The sequence below is a fragment of the Zingiber officinale genome, chromosome 3B, assembly GCF_018446385.1.
Source record: "Zingiber officinale cultivar Zhangliang chromosome 3B, Zo_v1.1, whole genome shotgun sequence".
In the NCBI taxonomy this organism is placed as follows: Eukaryota; Viridiplantae; Streptophyta; class Magnoliopsida; order Zingiberales; family Zingiberaceae; genus Zingiber; species Zingiber officinale.
Genome location: NC_055991.1, coordinates 6,003,112 through 6,026,624, shown reverse-complemented (window position 1 = coordinate 6,026,624; position 23,513 = coordinate 6,003,112). Strand labels below are relative to the sequence as shown.

General features: G+C 36.7%; 2 protein-coding genes and 1 pseudogene across 3 annotated transcripts; all 3 read left to right on the top strand.

Annotated features, from left to right (window-relative positions):
• The first annotated feature begins 983 nt into the window (after positions 1-983).
• On the top strand, positions 984-8,361 carry LOC122055670 (probable diphthine methyl ester synthase). 2 transcript variants are annotated; one of them, XM_042617210.1, is made up of 8 exons: positions 984-1,174; positions 2,379-2,579; positions 2,659-2,783; positions 3,713-3,942; positions 5,209-5,248; positions 5,565-5,656; positions 6,298-6,534; positions 8,152-8,361. In XM_042617210.1, the coding sequence occupies exons 2-7, from the start codon at positions 2,430-2,432 to the stop codon at positions 6,492-6,494; spliced, it is 834 nt and encodes a 277-aa protein (XP_042473144.1). In that variant the 5' UTR covers positions 984-1,174; positions 2,379-2,429; the 3' UTR covers positions 6,495-6,534; positions 8,152-8,361. The 2 variants fall into 2 exon arrangements, with proteins under 2 accessions (XP_042473144.1, XP_042473145.1); XM_042617211.1 differs by having other exon boundaries at positions 984-1,538.
• A 633-nt stretch (positions 8,362-8,994) lies between these two features.
• LOC122054639 lies at positions 8,995-14,827 on the top strand (annotated as a pseudogene).
• Positions 14,828-16,680: 1,853 nt separating this feature from the next.
• LOC122055669 lies at positions 16,681-22,051 on the top strand. The gene is made up of 5 exons (XM_042617209.1): positions 16,681-17,157; positions 18,685-18,794; positions 18,876-19,247; positions 19,664-20,429; positions 21,575-22,051. Exons 1-5 carry the CDS (start codon positions 16,917-16,919, stop codon positions 21,649-21,651), a joined length of 1,566 nt encoding a protein of 521 aa, XP_042473143.1. The 5' UTR covers positions 16,681-16,916; the 3' UTR covers positions 21,652-22,051.
• The last annotated feature ends 1,462 nt before the right edge of the window (positions 22,052-23,513 follow it).

Sequence of the window (23,513 nt, the reverse complement as noted above, 5' to 3'; positions counted from 1 at the left end):
TACCCCTAGTACAAAAAGTCTAAAAATGAGTATAATTTCGATTAAATTCAGTACTTTAAACTATAATCAAATATATTTTTCTATCAAATTGAGTATCACTTTTTTCTTGTATAATATAATATTTCCTAAATTTAGCATCATTTAAAGATAATTCAGTATATTTTTCATCCAATTGAAGTGGAAAAAGAGTCTGTGCTCAATTTAATAGAAAATATACTAGATTATAATTTAACGTGTTGAATTTAAAAGGAATTATATTAATTTTTAGATTTTTTTTATATCTAAAAATATGATGAGTAATTGGCTAAATTGGTATCCATTATATTGATTAGGGAGGGAAAATAAAGTTTTTTTAAGATCAGGATTGTTCGTAAAGTTTAGATTGTGATTGACGACTATGTAAAATTTCCCTTATAACAAGATATTTTCTTTTTTATTTGATATAAATAATAATGATAAAAATATTATTTTATATATAATAATTATATAAATTAATAATTAATTTATATAATATATTTATATACTTAAAAGTTTATAAATATACAGTAGATTAAATACTAACGTCTATATATGTATATTGCATTTCAAAATCAAATTGATTTTGAAGATTTCAAATTAATTTGTCTAAAAATAATAATAATTTTTATTTTAATTATTTATAAAATTTTAAATCTATATACAAATTTTTAAAATTATTTTATTTTTAAAATTATATTTAATATATTTTTTAAAAATAAGATTTAATTAAAATATTTTTTTAACTTTTGTTTTTTTAAAATTTTCAATAATAATAATAAATATAAAGTTATGTATTATAATTATACCAATTAATTAACGGTTGATTTTTTATATGAACTTTCTGTTTATTTTACCGTGCATACCTGTGTAAATCTCAAAAATAAATTTAAAGTTTGGAAAGAATTTTATATTTAATATTATAATTCAGTTCTTAATAATAAAATCTTAAATGCCATATCAGTAAAATCTTAAATGGCGTACCCTGTGTAAATCTTTTCCTCGCCGCCCCTCTTCCCTCTCCGCGACGCCTTCTCGCCGAGACTCTTCCCTCTGCTCGACGCCGTCCTCGCCGCGACTCTACTCTTCCCTCTCCTCGACGCCGTCCCCTGTGCGCGACGCTTTGTGAGCACCGCCGCCGGGCGCCGTTCCTCTCCCGGTGAGCTTTCTCCTGACTTTCTTTTTATGGTTTGGGTTTCTTCTTCAAAAACGCTGTTTTGACTTAATTTCTGCGAGGGAAGCATCTTCATCTTCAGATCTTCTAAAACATGCTCTAAGTACTCACTCTATCATCTTTTGCCTCAACTATGATTTAGTGCCCATTGCTTCACTGATTAGACCTCTCTTTTCATGCACTGGTTTTAAATTCTTGGGTTTGCTTCACTCGCGCACTGTGCTGTGCCGGTAGGGTACCGGTCCCAGAACAGTAAAAACCGTCAGTTTCGGGTGGTACGGGTCGGCACTTCAAACGCTGGATGTAACTACACTATGATGTTCTTATGTTTATTGAAAAGTTCTTCAAGGTAATCAAAATGTGTTTTTGTTTCAATAAAGGAAATTCAAGAAAGGAGCTTGTCTTTTCTATTATAGTGTACGTGATTCTCTGCAGTGTTGTTATACCTTTCAATGATGATATAAGATGAATTGTTGATCAGTGATTTGTCAAGTGAGGGCCCTTCCTTTATGTGGGTTAGAGACCTTTGAGTCGTGACATGGATTAGGAGTTGAGTCCTTCAGACTAACAACGTTGAATTTCACCCACACTTGCTACCCTCGTTCATCTCTCACCTACTAGATTCTAATCAGATTAACACCTAAATTTTAAGTAAAACATCAAGGGTCAAATGGAAAAAGATTAGGACAGTGGATGCTTGTTGTAGCACTTCAGGTGGAGGGAATGCTCACACTGTCGGGATTGCCAGTGCAAGTGGATGAAAGATGACTTGCACAGGTGTCACACTCTTCCCTTCTTGACCCACCTGTATCAAATCCTAAGATAAATTAGCTCAAATAAACTTAAGTCAACCCAATTCATTGATTTATTTCTTATTCAACCAGAAAACTTTCAATTCTAATCAGATGTGTATGAGATTCAATCTTAATGCGAGAAATAACCTTACGGTATTTTGTTCTTCCCTCCTCTCACTCCCTTTCAATTCCCTTTCTCTCTCTTTACTAAAACACATCCTTAAGCTTTGATTTGTATTTGCATTGTTCATCTGTTCATTTAGATTCTTTGTTCGCTTTGACATCATTATTTCAAAGTTACAATTTTAAATAGGATATATTAGAGTCTACCATTTCTTTGACGTGCTTTGATTGACTTTTCGTACAATTGCAAACTTGTGATTGATTTATCCAAGTGACAAGGAGTCTAAACACCCAAAAAAAAAAAATCAAAGAGGGAAAAGAGGATGTTGTATATTATTGGATTAGGCCTGGGTGATGAGAGGGACATCACCCTCAGAGGTCTTGAGGCTGTCCGCAGCTGTGACAAGGTCTATGTTGAAGCCTATACCTCCCTCCTCTCCTTTGGTCTTGCTTCTGATGGTCTCTCCAGAATGGTATTGACCTTCTTTCTCTTCTCTTCAATCACGATGACTCAATGAGTTTAGTCCTCTTAATATGCATCCTTTGTTTCAGGAGAAACTGTATGGGAAGGACATTGTAGTTGCTGATCGAGAGATGGTTGAAGAGCATGCAGATGCTATTCTCCGTGAAGCTTCTGATTCCAATGTTGCTTTCTTGGTCGTTGGAGATCCTTTTGGGTACTTTATTCTTTCACCTGACAGCCATAGAGTGTTGTTATGTGCTTGAATTTTATATATATCTGGATATTCGTAACTAAAAAGGTGTTGCATCTGAATTTTGTAAATGTGAATTTTACCATTGCTGAAGGTTTGTTTCAACATATCCTCACTTTAAATAGGTTGAATTTCTTGCTCGTTGCAGTTTCATGTGCAATAAATGATATTGTACAATATATTCAACTTTCAAATTATATATCATTAATTTATATTTCATAATCTTATGATGTGCATACTAAGAGATTACTAGGTTCTCCTTTTACTGTGTGTACAAAGTGGTGATTTAAAAGTGGGTTATTGGTGTTAACAATATTTCTTCCTGCCTATTATTGGTGTAGAAAGTAGTCAGCTTTCCTGAAAAGACTAAATGAAGTTTCTTTAAGAAATCATTTAGATCTCACTGTTCTTTTTGCCTAGTTATCATCTCAACATTAGAGTAGCATTTCTTTAGTAAAATCACTATAGCTTGAATTATGGTATGTTCTAAATTCTACTGCATAGCTGGCTATTTAGTCAAAACATTTTTGTTTGATAATTTCCATTGTAATCTTTTTGCACCTCATTTACTTCTATGAATGTGATACGAGATTATAGTGTTATAATCTAGAACTTTATCTTCTCCTCAATTTAGTGTTTTCACTCTTCAGATGTGCTATCACTACTACATGTCTTTTGAAGAACGAGCAGTTTCCCATCACTTGACTGTGTGATCATTTGTAAAATTACTTAGATTTATCTAGATAGATGTTATATCTAGATTTCAGCTTGATTCATCTGATATCCATACTGCAATTTTAATGCATTTTGACATTCACTCTTTTTAATTTTATTTTATTTTTGGCAATATGGTTTTCTTTTCTTGACCAACTATTTTCTATATTATACTGCAGTGCAACCACCCATACAGACCTGGTTGTTCGAGCCAAAAAAATAGGGCTGGAAGTCAGAGTCATACACAATGCTTCAGTTATGAATGCCATAGGAATTTGTGGTTTGCAACTTTACCGCTATGGTGAGACGGTGTCAATACCTTTCTTTACTGATACATGGAGACCTGATAGTTTCTACCCGAAGATCCATCGAAACCGACAACTTGGCTTGCACACTCTCTGCTTGTTAGGTCAGTTCTCTATACTCTTCAGTTTATAAATTCTTTGTATGTGTGCTCTGAGAGTTATAGATATTTGAATAAATTCTAAATTGTAAGTGCACACTTCAAAAAGCTTAGTTGTTCATACTGCCTTGTACTGGTAACAACTAAGTTATCTTGTCTAGAGGAAATGGAGAAAAAAGAAGCACAACAAAGACATAAATCCAGTGGCTTAGTAAAAGTTGCATAGTTGATTCATGACTCTTGTACATCACGTGGCCAGGTCTAAGCCAAAATCAAACTTACATAAGCATCCTCGTTAAAATAATTACTGTGAGAGGGCTTTCTCTAGAGTTTAAACCCTAGAATAACATGTTTTCTATGGCAGAATGAATCACTTCGAGTCCTCTAACATTTTGATGTGATTTATTTAGCCTAGATCAAGGATTTAAGACATGAATTTTTGGTTGTGCTTGAGGGAATAAACATAATGGAGGAAATTGATGTCATATTTTGCTTTGATGTTTTATTTGCTTTGTTAAAGCTCTATTCCTTTTATTTTATTTATTTATTGTTATTTAGAAAGATGATGCTTTTGAGCAGCCTTAGGCGTTAGCATGCCCAACATTTAGACATGCTGATCCTTGTCAAATTATTACAGTTAATCATTCCTCTTCTATTCCCTTAGTGCTGTAAGCTAGGAGTCTTAAGATGTTTCTCCTATTGTGCCCCAACATGAAATGAGTCATTATGTGGTTGACACAAGACACAAGAATCTTTTTGTTGCTATTTTTTATTTTTTATTTAAATCATCAACGAATCCATATAATTATGGACTGTGCTGTTTTGAACTTAATATTGTACCCTATCCACATGATATTGTTGCATATGCAACACTAATTAGCCCCCACAGGTTGGCGTAGTTGGTACCTGCATGGGTATTTGCTCCAATAGGTCTTGGAGTCAATTCCGAGCGGATGCAAAATGCCTCGTTGGGTGCCTAATCTCCCCCATACAAAGGGCCGCTACTCTAGGGCAAAATGCCCTTGCGCTGTATTTTGCTGTGAGGCCGGTGATATTGGCCACTTGGGGTTAGCAATATCACCTTTTGCTCCAATATGCAACACTAATTAGAACAGGAAATAATGGCTGTTTTATGTCAGTCTGTTCTATTTTTTCAATTTGATTTAGGCTAAATTTTATGTGAGCTCGCATTCTACAAAGTTTTTTTTGGTACTAAGATGTCACTGGATATCATTTTTTTTCAAGGCTTTAATACAGTTTTATAATCTGCAGATATACGGGTGAAGGAACCATCTTTCGAGTCATTGTGCAGGTACTGCAAAATAAACCAAACTTTGTTCTTTAACCTGTGCGTGCCTAATGCCATATGTTGTTGAAGAACTTTGAAATGCTTTATTTTATTTTGGCATCAAGGTGACTGTTTCAAATTCAAACACACAATTTATATTAGCTATTTCCTTACATGTAACTATCTCGTTTTTTCTTTCTTCCTCTTTTCGGTGGATAGGAGAAGTTTCTACTAGTTTGTTCTTCGTTCATGCCCTCAACCACATTCTTTGTTTTTTCTAGATTTGGTCATAACTTGTTTTACTAATATTTCATGTCCCTTTTGACTCCTGAATTTCCAGAGGAAAGAAGTGTTATGAACCACCAAGATATATGCAAATCCACACTGCTATTAATCAATTATTGGAGATTGAAGAATCAAATGGAAAATCTGGTACATATCTGTCTGCAGTATGCCCTTTCTGCATTTCGGCAATTATTCACACTTCATTCCGGAAATGAAAGATCCAAGTATGGACACCACTGCAAGATATTTCGGTGTTCAATGTCAATGTGTTCCATTACTATGCCTTTTCATGCGAAACCAGGAATTAAATGCATATTCATGCTTGCCATCTGACAAAATTATGGGGTATTTGTTCTTATATTCTCATGATTGTTGATATCTTCAATCATGATATTCAGTTTCTTTCCTCAACCAGGTCTTATGGGCCAAGCTCTCCCTCCTTTTACTGGCATATTTAATGTCAAGTCCTTTATCTTAAGAGTACCAATCACTTTATGCATCTATAATAATCAACACATGAGAGAAATCTCCTGTCACCACCTATTGTTTCCTTTATTTATCCTTCAATACAATCTTAACTTTGCATGCCAATCTGCATGAGGATATCTTCTAGCAAAGAATAGTATGCGTATAACCTGTACATATGTACAGTTTATGGCTATTTTCTGATGGCGTTTCAAACTTTTTTGTTCTAATTTGTTTTTAGTCCTTCATTGCCTAATTCTTCATCTCTGTGGGATAAAGGTCATTTATTTTGATCAGATGGTAACCATTTAACTGCTTTCCAGCTTATGATGCAGAAACATGGTGTGTAGGAATTGCTCGCCTCGGATATGAGGATCAGAAGATAGTTGCTGGATCAATGAAAGATTTACTTGATGTAGATTTTGGTCTGCCTCTTCATTGCCTTGTAATAGTAGGCGAGACACACCCTGTGGAAGAGGAGATGTTAGACTTTTATTCAATCAAGTCAATAAATGGATAAAGATCAATTCCTGTATGGTGATACATCTATCTACATGCAGGTGTGCAATAACAACCCATGTTTGCTGAATGCTGTTTTGTTTAGCATCTCTACTACATATTACTTCTATTGAATTAGTAATCCTGTCAATTCACAAATGATTATCACACCCTTCTCATATCATTATCATAAAGCATTTGGGCTAGCACATGTGCAATCAAACATGCTATAACATAGGTATTTATGATAGAAGTTAGGGTTATGTGGTTCGAGATGCTTGCAAACCCTTGGTGAGAAAGGATGAGTTCAATGGGGTGTAGCTGTCCTGCTCTCGGTTAAGTTTAGATTGTTCCAACAGTGGTGGATGGTAGTTGTTTAACATGGTGGATACTTTCATAAATTTGGTAAGGTGGAACAAACTTTTACACTATCGACATATGTGAAAACAGGATTATATTGAGATTTCTGCCTAAACTCAATTAAAGTTTGATTTCAATAACCAAAATAGCTACCTTAGTTAACTTGTTTTACTTGCATGTTCTGTCTTTTTATGGAATATAATTGTTATCTTGTATGCTAATCTTAATCTAGCTAGTGCATTTACATTGCTTAAAATATTCATCATTAGTTGCCTGACCTTGTCTTTTATTATTTTGTGTACAAAACTAAGATTCTTCTTGCAGAAAAGTAGTAGTATCTCATATCTCGTACATTTCGATTGGCAGAAAATGGACTTATTAAAGCACTTAGTGAACAACTATGAATCACAGAAAAATTAGCTCGAAAAACAAAATCAATTATTACAGATGAATAAAATCCAATTATCCTTGTTAAAAATGATAATCTAACTCACCTGCCTCTCATAAGTAGAAGTTCAGTGATTCTTTCAACATCCAAAGATATCAAAATATCTGAGAGAAAGAAATCCACAAAAACATGTATATGACGTAATAAAACTGTAGATTCCTCACTGGACTCTTGAACTTGGAGACCTGCGAGTCATTAGTGGCAGGAGGATCTCTATAGATACATGGAGATTATGTCGTGCTAGTGGAGATTATGTCGTGCTAGTGTTCAGCATATAGTGGTTATTGCATCAACAACCAACTAGATTTTGTCAACATGGATTTACCATTTAACAATCCATTACGGCGTGACAAGTCAAATGGTTTGCAGACCAACTGTAAGTCATTTAGCTAATGAAACAGGTCATGTAGAAATAGACCTATGTGCTTCCTGTCTATTCTCTGTTTTCTTTTAATTGTCTTCTTATTCTAAGCCCTGGAATACATTGTCGTGCTAATAGATTACATACTACTGTTGCTTTAGTTGTGCTACTAACAAGTGGATTAGAATAGCATTAGTGGCAATAAATATCTTTGGTGCTATTGCTAATACCTGTTTTTTTTCTTCTTTAATTGAATTTTTTTTTTCTGCCCATTAGTAATGCTCTTGTTGTTGTACCTCACCTTAATACTAGGACCCAAAAACAATCAAATAGTTTCATCCACTCCCGTGGATAACTTGGCTAGCTCATAAACACCATTCATCCATTTTTCATGCCTCAAATGACAATCCAACATATTTCTTAAGATGTTTATGGACAAAGATGCCAGAAGTGATGCTTAGGAAAGGCCACCCTCCATTTTCTCACTCTTTGTTGTTTCCAAACTTGCAGGACAGAGAGCATGGTGATGGAGCGATGCTTAGTTTTCATGCTTGGCGATTGGGGAAAACATAAATTTTATAAACATTTGCTCCTCTGTCCAACTGTTTTCTTAACGATATGTGGAATTTATATATCATCTAATTGAACATTGACATCGATGTCGAATTTACATTAACATTTTCATGATGCCGGCAACATGAAAATCATATGATTTTTTCCCCTTCTTTTTCAACAAATATATTAGATGAGTTTGACAAAATAGATATATATGCTTGCATAGTTTGATTGAATTGTGAATACTATTTGATGTTATATGAATCCTCACCCAGACATTTTAATTCAAAATAATATATAAACAGAATTATATTTTTATTCATCAAATGTTTAAAAAGGACCATGCTCTCCAATCTAGTTCAAAATCAAATCAACCAAATCAACAAAGTGAAATAGATTAGTTTTTTTTTTGTTGACAAGTCAAACTGATTGAATTTTGTCATCATAAAATTAATTAACTCGATCTATTGTCATATTAATTAAAAAAATCTATCAATTCATTAATGATGTCTTTTAATTAATTCGATTAATAGATTGAAATTAGATAGTAAAATAATCTTGATTTATCAGTAAGTTGCGTTATTGTAAGATTTAGATATATCATTTGATTATGAAATTAAAATTGAACTGAAAAAATTAATATTTTTTTTCGATCTTTTGCTACTCCTACACTATGTTAATTTGGCTATGTTAATTTGATTGAAAGACTCAACTACTAATTACTAAGTAATATATAATAATCAATTTTGATTATAAAACTATATAATAAATATCATTTTAGATAAAAAAAATACAAAGTTTACTTTTTAATTTTAAGTAAATTTATTCCATAATAATAGTAAGTCAAAATAAATTGGTTGGACGAAACAGAATCAAACTTCACTGTGCCTTTTGCTTCCTTAGGGTTTTTGGACGAAACAAGCAGGCTTAGCTCGTCTATCTGAACCATGAGGATCATTGGTTGAGTGGTGGATTTGATTATGTTTCCTTTGCTGCATTATGATTCTTCATCTTGTGCCTACAGTCGCCCGTCCATTCTGCAACACATTCCCCTTTCCTTCCAGTGCTGGGAGGAAAACAACCCTACAGTTCTCTTTCCAATCCGGATTGAAGGAATCTTCTTTACGGTATCCATCAATTCAATCGACTCCTGATCACATATATGAATCTTCTTTGGATAAGTAAGTACAAAATTTCTATTCTTTAGTTTATTTCAATTGATCAGTAAACGTAGATAAATTATCTTTCTTGTTAATGTTCTCCCTGTTTCATTAACTCTGATTTAGTGTGTGATAAAGCATTGCTTTTTTTTTTTTTTGGGTTTTTGCAGGCATGATGAGATCACCATCCATGGGGTATCAGATACAATTGTTGGTGTCTTGGGTGGTGGCCAGCTAGGTAGAATGCTATGCCAAGCAGCAAGCCAAATGGCAGTTAAAGTTGTGATTTTGGATCCTCTTGACTCCTGTCCTGCGAGTAGCATAGCTTATGAACACATAGTGGGGAAATTTTGATGATGGTGAGAGTGTTTGTGAATTTGCAAAAAGGTTGGTTGCTATTATTTTTCCTATTTGAGGTTTTGTGTCTAATAAAATATTTATTTCTTAATTGAGTGATATCATTTTAATGATTTTGGTTGGAAATTAGGTGTGGGGTGTTGACGTTGAGATTGAACATGTTGATGCTGTTACTCTTGAGAAACTTGAATTGCAAGGAATAGACTGCCAACCTAAAGCCTCTACAATAAGGATTATACAAGTAAGTCCTAAAAATTCTTTGGTGCCATATTTCCAAAGGTCTTACAATTTTCATAAAATGAAAGAATTGAGGTTCATGTAAATGTTTTTTGCTTGGTCTTCTTTCCTGAAAGTATTTTAAGCATATGTTAGAACCAGCTCTTCCTACTTTTCGAACATCCTACCCATCTAATTACATCTGGTGTTTACGAAAAGATTAGAGTAGTTTTGATTGGGTCAGGCTTCATATATATTATCTGTTGAATATATGTGAATGGAGAAGAGGTGGAAGAGGCATGAAGCTCCATTGTGAATGGGACTTTAGTTCCACATTAGGAGCTTCAAGGCATGTTGGTTAGTTTATATTGATTCACATACATTGAGAATGTGAACAAATGCATGGGGAGAGGCTCTGTCTTACACGCGGGTGCGCAAAGGGTGCAAATTTACGGTCCGGATTGAGCTGAACCATGTTGACTCATGCGCGGGCACAACTTGCGTGCGCCGAATGCCGGACAGGGGGCAAAATTTGCCCAAGCGGAACAACCAACCTTTTTGTTACTTATGTAACGGATGCATTAAATAAAGATTAATGCAGCCGAGTGAAACGTTGGTGTTTCGCAGCTGGCAAATAATGATATTTAAACGATCATTAACACTGTCCGTTTCACATCTCACGAATAATGATCTTTAAACGATCATTAGCACTGCCCTTTGGTCTTTGCCTCTTATGTAAAGAGGCTACGATCATAGGCAAAAGGTTACACACACAAAAGGCTGAATCTCCACCTATGTTCCCCATCTCCTCTATCGTGCATTTCTTGCTCGGTGGAGTGCCCATGATAGCAGTCAGGTACCTCTCAGTTCGCCATGACCATCAGTGCTAGGTGGGAATCACGGTTCTGTATCCTGGAAAGAGACGACCCAAGAAAGCCTCGAAGCACAGCCGGAGGTGGGGCGAATCTGTTTCAAGGAAACTGCGTTCGTCGCAGTTCTCGGTTTACTTAGTTCACTCGTCCGACCACTTTCTAGGCTTCGCTCTGCTGTTCGCCCAGCAGCTCGCTCGGTAGCAACTCGCTCGACAGAAGCCTTCGATTCACTCGGTCGACCTTAGCTTAATTCGCTCGGTTGACCTTAGCCTATTTCTCTCGATTGGCAGAAGCTTTCGATTCGCTCGTTCGGCCTTAGCCTATTTCACTCGGTGGCAGCTAACTCGCTCTGTCGGCCACTGTGAAGTCTGCATTAAGCACTTGGCAAACATCAGCTCCTGCTGACAGCCTAAGATTATCAGCTCAGGTCATTTCGTAGCCTGCGTTGATCATGTTTTATTATGGTCTTTTATTCAAATGATTCTTTTGCCTCAAGAAGTATCAAAACTCAAATGAATATAATCTTGTTTAAATCAGATTTAAGATGTGATGTTTTCATTTACTGCAATGGTCAAAAGGAGAGAGTTTTTGAAACTTTTTAATTACTAAACATTCCATAGTATTGATCTTAATTAATTTGTATAATTTTCCAAAAGTGGGGTTTGAGATTTTCATATACTAAACCCAAGTATTGTGGTTTTTTTTTGTAGTTTAGCAGTTTGTGATTCAGCTGTAGAGTACTTTTCTAGTAGGTGAAATTATATAATCAAAGTGCTGACCCTGTTAATATCTGGAAGTAACATGGATTTTGGGGATATAATGCTCTTTAGGAGACATCGTACCAAGATGTGCAATTTTTTTTCTCTTGGGTGACAGGCACTATTTTCAAGTTCTTCTATTGCTGTTTAATTTGATATTTTGGTTTATTTTATCTGGTTAGTTTCCCATATCATCTCAATTATTTTGGTCAATCTTCCATGTGCTAAACTTCCAATCTGTTGAATCTACTCTTCTTAGTCTAAGTCTTTGCTAGAATCTTAATGCAGCTGTAGGAAACTTTGCTGCTTTCTGGTCATTCAGCATTCTCAACAACATTGATTTGCTATTAAGATATTTCATCTGTTAACTTCTTTGTTACATTATCTCAGGACAAATATCTTCAGAAGGTTCATTTTTCTCAGTATGGGATCCCACTACCTGATTTTTTGGAGGTTGATATACTCTTCTGCTGATTTTCTGGATAAATTGAAGCTGAATGTTTTAATCAATAAAATTATTCTATGCAGATACATAACCTTGTTGACATCGAGAAAGCTGGAGAGTTATTTGGTTATCCTTTAATGATTAAGAGCAAGAGGTTGGCCTATGATGGGCGTGGAAATGCTGTTGCTTACAGCAAAGAGGAAGTTCTTCCCTTGTGACTGGCAAGACGGATTTCTGAATTCTATGCAACTATTTGATGGATTGAATTATTCTTAAATCTTAAAGCCTAACAATTAATTCATGCTTTGTCACAGCATTGGGAGGATTTGAGCATGACTTACATGTTGAAAGATGGACCCCATTTGTGAAGGTTAAACTTTACCATTTTGAAGTTATTAATCATTATTTAATTAAGCGTGTCTTCTGTATTTATATTGAATTGCTTTACTTTGTATGTTTCTATTCTCTTCTTTTGTTACAGATTTATTAGGAAACTACGGACTGCTTCTCCATAATCTTAAGCTGGTAGGAAAGAATCTTTTCTATACTTGTATTTTAGCTAAAACATTTAATTGAGTAAACTACTAACCACTTTTCCATAATCTACACTGTTTGGAAAGTACCCTTTTAATACTCTTTTGACTAGTTAAAGATTTGATTGGATAACTAGGAAGTAGGAACCACTTATCCTTAAGCTTAGACTGTTAGGAAAGACTGAACGTGTCGATTTAGAGCTAATATGCTGTCTTATTAAGTTGGACTGATTTTATACTGATTGACCAATAGCACAAAGTACAAGACAGACACATATGAGTTTGTACAAACTGGTGCAAGACGGATGATGAGAAAACATAATAAAGAAAAATGATAATAGGGGAAGCTATGATTTGGACTTATGACTATGCTTTGATTACACATCACAATTTGATTGCAACTACTTATCCAAATGCTTAAGACGGTAGGGACTTAGGGGCCACCTTTCCGACTTATTTTTAGCATCTTTGGATTTTCTTCTATCATTTGTTTCTAGAGAAAATCAGCATATTTTGATGCCTCTTGTGGTTGTTCATGTCTTTGCAGATGGTTGTCTGACATTTGTGATCTTATCTTACATTGTAACCTATTTTCCTTTTAAAATTTTGCCACTATTTCTTTATTCAGGAGTTTTGAGTTAGTAAATTTCTGTTAGGTTAAAATTAGTTGTTGTTATTAGCTTGATTTGTAAGTTGTAACTATGTCTGAATACTTTATTTGATCCAGGAACTTTCTGTCATTGTAGCCCGGGCTAGAGACCACTCAATCCGATGTTTTCCTGTGGTTGAGACTATTCACAGGTAAGAATAAGGAATTACAGTTATTTACTTCAGCTGCATGGAGGATCTTAGCCTTTAAGGCTAGAACTTTCTTCTGCTCTTAAGACCTACTCTATCTTTACTATTTGAAGGGACAACATCTGTCACATTGTTGAAGCTCCTGCTGATGTGCCTGACCAGATAAAGAAACTTGCAGTTGAAATTGCTCAAAAAGCTATTGGATCGCTAGATGGGGCAGGTGTATTTGCCGTAGAACTATTTTTGACAAAAGACAAACAGGTTAAGTTTGCCAATAGCTTTTTTGCTTAGATAACAGTTTGGATGCTTTTACATCATGATCTAGTGTTAAATAAAATTTGTCCATCTGAATATTGGATTATAATTCTAGTTAACTAGTCATTATGCATCATTTGGTTGATTTCTAGTCGTATTATTCAAGCTTTTTTTCTTTTAATAGGTTTTACTGAATGAAGTAGCTCCTAGACCCCATAACAATTGAGTATGCTTTTTATTTGATGAGAAGTTTCGTCTCTTAATAATGTTTTTACTTTCTTTGCATTTTTTATTCTAAATTTTTAAATGTTGTTTGATGGTTAACTACCAAAACATACATAAGTTGTCACATCTTCTCTTCCAACTAAAAAAATATTGTAATTTTGCTCTGGTTTTGATCATTTACACGTGCTATTTTCATTCTTTTTTATCTGATTTTTTTTTTCTGTTTGCTTACTAATACGTTAGCTAGCATCCATATATGATAAGCTTGTTCCATATCCATCTTCTAATTTTCAAATCTTGATACAATAGTAGTTTTTATAAATTTAACTCATTTTGCAGAAATTATGTCTAATTTTATTCTGTGCTGAGGAACTACTTATCAAAAGCACAATTTTGTTGTTGGTGCAAGATTGCTCAATTGTCAGAATAAGAACTTGTATTTGCATATGCCAAGTAGTGTCGATGCAGATAGGAAATAAAACACCAGATGTTTGAATATTTTTCTTGGAATTTATTTCCTGTTTAATTATCATATGCTTAAAATTAAATTACTGATTGCATTTTTAGATTGTTGTAAAGATGCCGAAAGGAATTCCAGTTGCAACTGTTGCTATTGGCAATGCAGCAAATGCAGCATTGCTAGCAGTCAGGATTCTTGCTGCCAATGATTCCGACTTGTCAGACAGGTTTGATATTTTGATTTCGATTGGATTTGGTACATTTGTGAATTTCATGAATTCTTTAGGGTCATCAAATATCAAAATGAGTTGAGGGACACTGTTTTAGCAAAAGCAACAAAACTTGAAGCAGAAGGTTGGGAGAGATACCTAAATGAATGATCCGCGGCGTCCTTTTGAATGGTTAGTTCGGCTAATCAGTTATTTTCTGCTTAATGTTATGAGCTTATTGCGGATTTTGAGTGAAAGAGATTGTGTTAGAGTAATTATCATAAGCATCCATTAGAATGGTCCACTTGCCACAATCATTCAATATATATTTGGGGTTTTCATTAGGGTTGTAAACAAGTCCAGCCGAACCAAATTTCATATCGTTCTTTGATAAATTAACCAAGTCAAGCCGAGCCTAAAAGTAATTCAAGTAAGACTTAGTTTCTCTTTAATTGGAAGTTCACTAATGTTTTTTCTGCCCATTAGTAAGGCTCTTGTTGTCACACTGCACCTATACTAGGACCCCAAAACAATCAAATAGTTCCATAAACTCCGGTGGATAGCTGTATTGCCCATCTCATAAATTATTTGCTAGGAAACTTCCATCAGAATTTTGTTTTCTTTTACCAATATCATGGCTAAAGGTACAGTTGGTGGAGCTCATAAACACCATTCATCCTCCATTTTCATGCCTCGAAATGACAATCCAACATATTGCTTAAGAAGTTTATCCATTTTCTCACTCTTTGTTGTTTCCAAACTTGCTGAATTATATTTCTTATTCATCAAATAGTTAAAGAGAACTGTGCTCTCCAATCAAACAAATGGAAAATAGGGTTTTTTTTTGTTTTTTTTTTGGCAAATCAAACTGATTGAATTTTGTCATCAAATTTAAATAAATTAAATCCATGTAAAATTAATTAATTTTATTGGATAGTAAAATTAATTTGATTTACAAGTCAAATAGCATTATTATTTGATTTAGATATATCATCTGATCGATCGATTCTGATGGCAAATGATGAAGTCTGACATCTAAAAAGGAATAATCACTTATTCAGTGTTACCTAATCAAATTTAATTTTTTGAATTGATCCATCAATTCAATTTAACCGAATTTTGTTCGCTCGTTCTTCGATCCGCCATCAATTACCGGCATTTAGGCTCAATTGGGCCACAAGCACCATCTCAGATCTTTTGGTCCATAAACACGAATTAGGAGCATTAGTGGAGTGTGATAACTCCACGTGTAAAATAAATTGGGGTCATCATTTTCCATCAATAATAGAGAGTAGTTCATCCTCTGGTATACGTTTTACGGTTCAGAGGATCTAAGCTGGTTCCACCTGTAAAATAAGTGGGGGTCATCATTCTCCACCAATGATGGAGAGTGACTCATTCTCATTTTACGGATCGGAGGATCCATGCGCAGCATCATTGGTCCGCAAAATACAGACTAGAGAATAGGTCATTGGTGGAGAGTTATGACCTCATGTGTAAAATAAGTAGGGGATATCATTCTCCACCAATGATGAAAAGTGACCCATTCTTTGGTTTGTGTTTTACGGATTAGAGGATCCGTACTTAGTATCAGCTCAGATCCTCTGATTCGTAAACTCCTTTGGTTTGTATTTTACGGATAAGAGGATCCGCGCTCCACAAGCAGTCGGTTACCTGACATCATTCTTTAATTTCCTATTAATTCCCCTATTAATTTTGGAAATTCCATATCTTAATCCCCCAATAAAATGTCAACAGTTGTCGTTCAATATCACATTCCAATTCAACAATGGCTCTAAGGTAATAACTGTCAAATTCCGGTCCCATTCCCAAACTCTCCCTTCGGCTCAAAGAAAAGAACACATGTCACGGGATTCATTCAAACGCCGCTGGTTATTTGCAGTGAGATCCCGAAATTACAAGTAATTTCACTCTTATTCCTACCAAATTATTTTTTACAATATAGTAACACAATAAAAATGAATTATATTTAGAGGACTATATAGTTAAAATCCTTTGAGTATTTCTTTTAGAAATAGTTCCATTCCCTCTATTTATTTATTTATTTATTTATTTTTACATTGGTATATACATGAAAGTTTGTCTTTAAAATCGATATAAATATCAAGGGGGTAAATACAAAATGACATCTTCCAATAAGGCGTGATTACGCAATATAAAAAAAGAAGTTTAAAGCTATAAGCATAGTACTGCGCACCACTGACCTCTCCAGTTTAACTCCTCCCTGTCCTCTCTCTCTCTCTCTCTCTATCTCTCTCTTCCCCTTCTCTGCCTCCACTCTCCTAACCCTAATCCGCCTACCCGTGAGCTTGACCTCGTCTCGACTTCTCATCCTCCGTCGCGGCAATGGGCGCATTGAAGGAACCGATCGGCGGTGGTGATGCGGACTGAGCAGATCTGGTGCGGGACGCGATGGGGAAATCCGAAGAAGAGCAACCGGCCGAGCCGCCGGAGCCTGCGACGGAGCCTCGGGAGGGTAATGCCTGCGATGGGTGCCCGCGCTGCTGCTCCATCGGGCGGATCGTGCGATCGCGCTGCATGGTCACGCTGATCGTCGCCCTTGCGATGCTGCTGTCGGTGGTGTTCTGGCTGCCACCCTTGTTGCGGACGGGCGATGACGCTGGTCGCCCTGATCGGGACCCGCGGTTTCCAGGTGAGGTGTTTCGGAGTTTGGATCTTCGTCTGTTTCTTGTGGAGGCATTGCGCCTTGGCTGTGTCGGTGGATCTTGGCTTGATTTTATCGCCGTTGCATACTTGCAATAGTCGTTTAGATGTCCTATAATGTCGCGTCGCATACTTGCATTAGTTGGATTTTTTTATCCAACCGGTCATGGTAAGCTCGTCGTCTAATCAGTGATCATCAGTATTGCGAGACGAATCGCTATTAGCAATTGTCGGCGCACGAACCTTTTCAGGTTAGTCAACGCACTCATTCAAGTTAGTCGTCACCAACTTATTGTCCAGAGTAACCCCTTTGGGATATCGACATATCTTTTAGGTAAATATGAATGTTGAGATAAAAGTTGGAACTTTTCTAGTTAGTGATGAAACTTGATTAAAGTTTCCTAGTTAGTCAAACAAATTTGATCATCTACTCGACTTGGTAATTTTGCTACAAATCTACCCTGCTTGGATTCTTATAAGGAACAAAAAATTTCAAGCTTTAAGAAAATTTAGGGAGAGAAGTAGAGATGCTGAGAGCTGGCTGCGAAATGTAGGGGCACATAATCTCTATAACCCATACCTTGTGTTTGTCAAGGGAAAAGAGAGGAGAGGAAATTTTAGTATGATATCCTAATGTTCATCCCATTCGATGGCTTGCTGTGCAACGCTCACCACACACCCTTGAGGATGATGTTCGCTGCATTCACAATGGGAAGGGGCAAGTTGGAGATTTAGCCCTTTATTCTGACTGGTACAGTTCGATCCCCACCCAGTTTTGGCTGGACACAATTTAGGGCTAAAATCGAGCAACTCTAGGTACTATTATTTCATCTCAATAATATTTTGGGTTTAATGATCAAATAAGTACAGACAAATTTGTTCCTGAATTGAAATCATTGATAACTTGGAATCACTCTGTAAATCTATAGCATTTTTAGATCAACTGTTGATCTCATGTGCACGCTTTGTTCTGTCCAAAATGAATTTGTAAAACATGACAATCACACACAACTCACAATGTTCATATGTATTTGATCTATCTTGCATTTATTTTGCACAACACATGACATTTGTTTGGGGGAAATTCTTGTCTATCCATCTGAACTCCAGTTTCATATCATAATGCTACTAATATTGCATTTTTTAGACCCAAATTCTACTACTATTTACTTAACCCCTAAAAATTAAATGGACATCTATTGATTTTGCAAAGCAGTCAAGTCACTGGACATTTTGACTTGGAACTTAATGAGGTTGTTAATTTTTTCATGATTGGTTTAATCTAAAGCAATAAAGCCAATGGCGAATTGTTTCTTCTCAGGTTTGATGTAAACTCAGGACAACTTTTTTCTATCCAATTGCTTCTAAATGTGATTTGTTTGAAACATATGAATTGAGATATTCTCAAATCTCTACTAATAAAGTGGATAAAAAACTACAATTTCATTTTTATTAATATTTTGTTCGCCATTATCACCTTGGTTTGTAATTGTCTTAACTAACAATAGTTTTTCAGCTGATATTGTTGCAACTTTCAAACTGCAAAAACCTGTTGATTTTTTGAAGTCCAATATTAGAGAGCTTCAGCTTGATATCTTTGATGAAATTGGTATTCCTGGTTCTACGGTAAATTTTCTTTTTCTCCTGCATCCTTCTCATGCTTATCAAATGTAAAATTGCTTTTATCAATTGTTTTTCGTGAATCAGGTTTCTGTTATTGATCTGAAACCTACAAGCAGATCAAATTGGACAAATGTGGTTTTCTCAGTGTGGTCTTATCCAAAGAATTCATATTTATCATCAACTGGGCTAAGCATTCTCAGGGCCTCCTTTATGTCCTTAGTTATTGGACAGTCAACTCTTCACTTGACTACATCATTATTTGGGAATTCATCCTCCTTTGAGGTTCTCAAATTTTCTGGAGGGATCGTCATAATACCTCTTCAAAGAGCTTTTCTTTTACAGAATGTGCTAATGCTTTTCAATTTCACATTAAACTTTCCTATCAATCAAATCCAAGATAAATTCAGTGAACTGAAGGACCAAATGAAGGCTGGATTACTTCTCAACACAAATGAGGTTTGCCCAAGACATTTTGTTCTACAAGCTAAATGTTTCAGTTTTTGCATTTACAAGTTATGTATACTGCATCTCATCTGTTCCCTTGAATGCACTTTCTGGACCAGGCTAACTTCCTGCAACTTTATTCAAAATTCAAGTGTTTTGAAACTGCATTTTTTTGACTCACTTGTCAAGGGTAACCATGCCTGAGAAATAGTGAGATGCTTCTATTTTTTCCTCCAGTTAGTTTACAATTTCTAGTTATCATTCTTTGTATCATGGTTATCATACCACATGCTAAAAAATAGCCATCACGTTTACACTTGGATGTTTCACTTTTTTACCATTCTGCTATTTTGCTGAAGCTTTTACGCAAATTGCAGTTTCCAAGATTTTAGTTTCTGATATGCTGACCTCCTCTTTTCTTACTGCAGAATCTGTATGTGAGTTTGATTAATTCAGAAGGAAGTACAGTCTCTCGTCCAACAATTGTCAAAACTTTAATTGTATTTGCTGTTGGGAATCATCAACCTTCCTTCCCAAGGTGGAAGGAGTTGGCTAAAAAGATTCGGGGTTCTTCCTCAGGAAATCTTGGCTTGAATCACACTGTATTTGGTAGAGTAAAGCAAGTGCGCCTTTCTTCTTTTCTTCAGAATTCCTCAAGTAGCGGAAGCAGCAATACTTCACCAAGTCCAGCACCTCAGCCACAAACAAACCATCAACATCATCACCCACACCATCATCATAAACACCATAAGCATCACTATCACACACAACATGCTCTTGCTCCCGCTCCTGGTGCTGCTCCTGAACATGGTTATCAAACTTCTGCCCCGTCTGGCAGTCAACATGGATTTTTAAATTCAAACAGAGCTCCAGCTCCTGCACCTGCTGATGCTCTGAAGCATTTGGCTGTGCCTGTGGGTGCTCCAAGGAATTCTGCTGGACCAGTAGTTGTTGGAAGGCATTCTGGTCATAGGCCTGTGAGCGCTCCACATTTTGTTGGTGCTCCTCTAAGTGTTCCATGGCATTTACTTTCTCCTCATGCACGTGAAAATATCCCTGTTCCAGCTCCTAGCGTGAAACCATCATCTCAGAAGTCAGATGTTTCTATTACACCTGTGCTACCTCCTAGTGAGAGTGTAAAAGATAACAAAGCTCCTGGCTTGACTCCATCAATATCACCTATTCCATATTCATGTGAGTTTTTCTCCTGCAATTATTTGTTCACTTTTGTTTCAGAACAGCTACAATATTAAAGCACTTAAGGAAAACCGATGGCACATAAATACAAAACATGGAATACTGAAAATTCTTTGCAACATACTGAAAATCCTTCCTTGATTTGATCCTTTATTATAACGAGAGCCTGATGTGTTAAGTGAAATACCAATATTTTTTATTTTTGATCTCTTTTCCCTTGGCTCATGTTCATTTCTTGCCATACAATTTTTGTTAATGATCCATTGTCAGTCTTGCATATCTTAATGTCTGCACAAACAGCTTTCTTACCTTCCACAAACTTGGGGATTAATTTTCTGTGTTTAATAACTCCAATTTGTCAATTAAAACTTCATTCTGCTAATGACTGTATCCGCATAGCATATGAAATTTGGTTAGGAAGTTGTTGGAAATAAGCACAATCCATTGTACTTCTTTTGTTTCTTGATATTAGGATCAGTTTCCCTGAAAATGCAGTTATAAATGTTCACCAAGTTGCTTTCACCATTCACAAATAGGTCAACTAAGCTAGAATCTTATGTATACTTCTTTATGTGATTTTGGTAGTGGTAGTTAACCATTGTCATTTTAGTATTCCAAGTCCAACTCTGTTTCGTCTAACCATCCTGTTATCCATATTGTCAAATTCAACTCTGTGGCACTTTAATAACCTCGAAATATCTCTTAAGATTACTTTACTCAATGGCTTCTCTTGAGGTTTCATAAAGTGTATATTGATGGAGTTGACCCACTGCATGGCGCACATGCGGCATGTGGAGGAGGAATACAATCATTATTAAAATAATAAAAATATTTATATAAATAAAATTAACTAATACAAACTAATGAAAGAACAAAGTATATTAATCAACACCTCATACATTCACATACCAGAAAAGTCTATGCTAATCCTATAATGCAAAAATTAAATGATTATTTTAAAATTGAGAAGTTTACAAGCTACCAAATAAGGTAGCTTAAACTATGTTGGTTTTCAACAATGAATATTTGGTTGATTAATGTTACTTCTTCCAATTCTGTTACAATTTTCATTTTCTTTCTAATGATCACTGGATTTTCTTTCTTTTATATGGTTTCCAACTATCTTAATTGTACATGTGCAGCTTATGCATCGGATGACGACCCATTTCCCAGATTGGCCTTTGCACCAGCAGCATTGTATGTATTACTGTGCTTGTAATTGAGAAGGAACATGCCATTCTAGCTTCAGGTCACGCAATGGTGTTTGCAAAGTAGCACACCGGGGTGTGATGAGAGACAAAAAGTTGCTAGGAAACCTGATGAATGTAAATATATGGATAAGCACAGCCGGCAAATAAGTTCTGGTCAAAGCCATTGAAGTGGCAGGCCGTCGTTGTTAGATGTGATGATGTCTTGGTGCTATTATTACTATTTCCACGAGATCAAGGTCAAGAGTCATGTATGTTTTTGTTTCCGGAGGTAACAAAATGTATGCCACAAGTGAAATATCTGATGCATCATAGTTTACAAATTCAATTTTGGTCGCACTGTTTTTTTCCTTGATGTTTACGTGCTGTGCTCTTAACGATTTACCAGAGTGGATTTTTGTGCTATAATAATTTAGTTGAGTATGAGTTATGGAGATTATTACTGTCAAGTGCTGTGTTCCTTGGTGATCGATTGGATTCTTAATATATGTGATTCTGTCTGAATCGATGAATCAACGGACGTTAGGTACGTGGTGCTCTCCTAGTTGTTGACGTAGATCTCCGATCGGTCGTACGGTGCTCCGGCGAACCTGTAAAGAAGTCGGGCCGGGAAGGGGTTCCCGGGGACGACCCTTCGATGCTCAAGTCAGGCAAGTGGACAGCAAAGAAGTGGCTCCGAATATCAGAGAATGCATACCTCCGGCGAACTGTGAGGCTCCTTATATAGAGCTGGGAGGGGGCTCACGCACACATGCCAAAGCGAATACGTGTCCTCAGCCCATACCTCCGTATGGACTTGTCAGAAAAGTTTACCTGACACCATACTGCTACAGTCCGAGCACATCTTTGATGGGACAGCGGAATCCTCTGTTATAAGATTCTGTGTATGGCCTACTCGTCGAACATAACCGCTGTCAGAAGATGTTCCCTTGTCCTTTTCTCCTTTTACTCCATGCCGAGCGTCCGACCGGTCGGCCGCTCCCTCGCGTCCGGCCGGTCGTATGTGCTGGCTCGCCTTAATCTGATTCCCGGTCGTGTGCTCTGTGGACTGTTCGCAGTGTTGCTACTTTATGTCTTCGGCCGAGCGGGCTACCCGCTCGGCCATACGACTCTGTTCAACATGAGCGTCGGAACCTCGGCTCCCCGCCGGGGTGTCTTTGCTTCCGTTTAGACCCCGGTCGGCCGATCGGTCCACTCTTGTCCGGTCAGCCATTTAACCTTTTGACTTCCACGTGGCGTTGACTCCCCGGAACGAGGATCCCCTGTTCTTACCGCCGGATTACTTGCCTCCCCTTCAAGTCCAGTCGAAGGAGGCGATTAGTCCGACTGACTGGACCATCAGTTGAGCCGAGCGGAAACTACCATCCGCTCGGAAGCAAAGAGGGCAGCTAAAACGCCCGTCAACGCCAACATTCCCCAACATCTCTTCGAAGTTTCCGCCAATCTCCATCATTAAGGTCGAGCACGCGCTCATTAAATGTGTTTCAGTGGCTGAATGCCACGTGGCGGTGCTGCCGTCATTGTACGGCGACGGCGTGGTATTCTGACGGGATCGAGGCGGTTCGAAATGAACGGTGCGATGCGTGCTCCGATTCTCGCGACCTGGATCCGACGGTGGAGGCCGCTCGGACTCCACCCTATAAAGCCTTCTCTTCTTTCCTTCGCCTCACTTCTGCTGTCGCGTGCCTCCCGCTTCTACCTTCTCTGTGCTCCGACGATCCCCGGCACTTTTCCTTTGATCCTCATTCTTCTCTGTAAGGCTCTTTCCCTGCTCTCTTTGGTTCTTGTGCGTCTCTCGTGTTTCTTTCTCTAGTTTTGGTTCTCGGGACACTGTTCTGTTGCCGTCTTCTTCCGTCTATCCTCTTTCATTTTC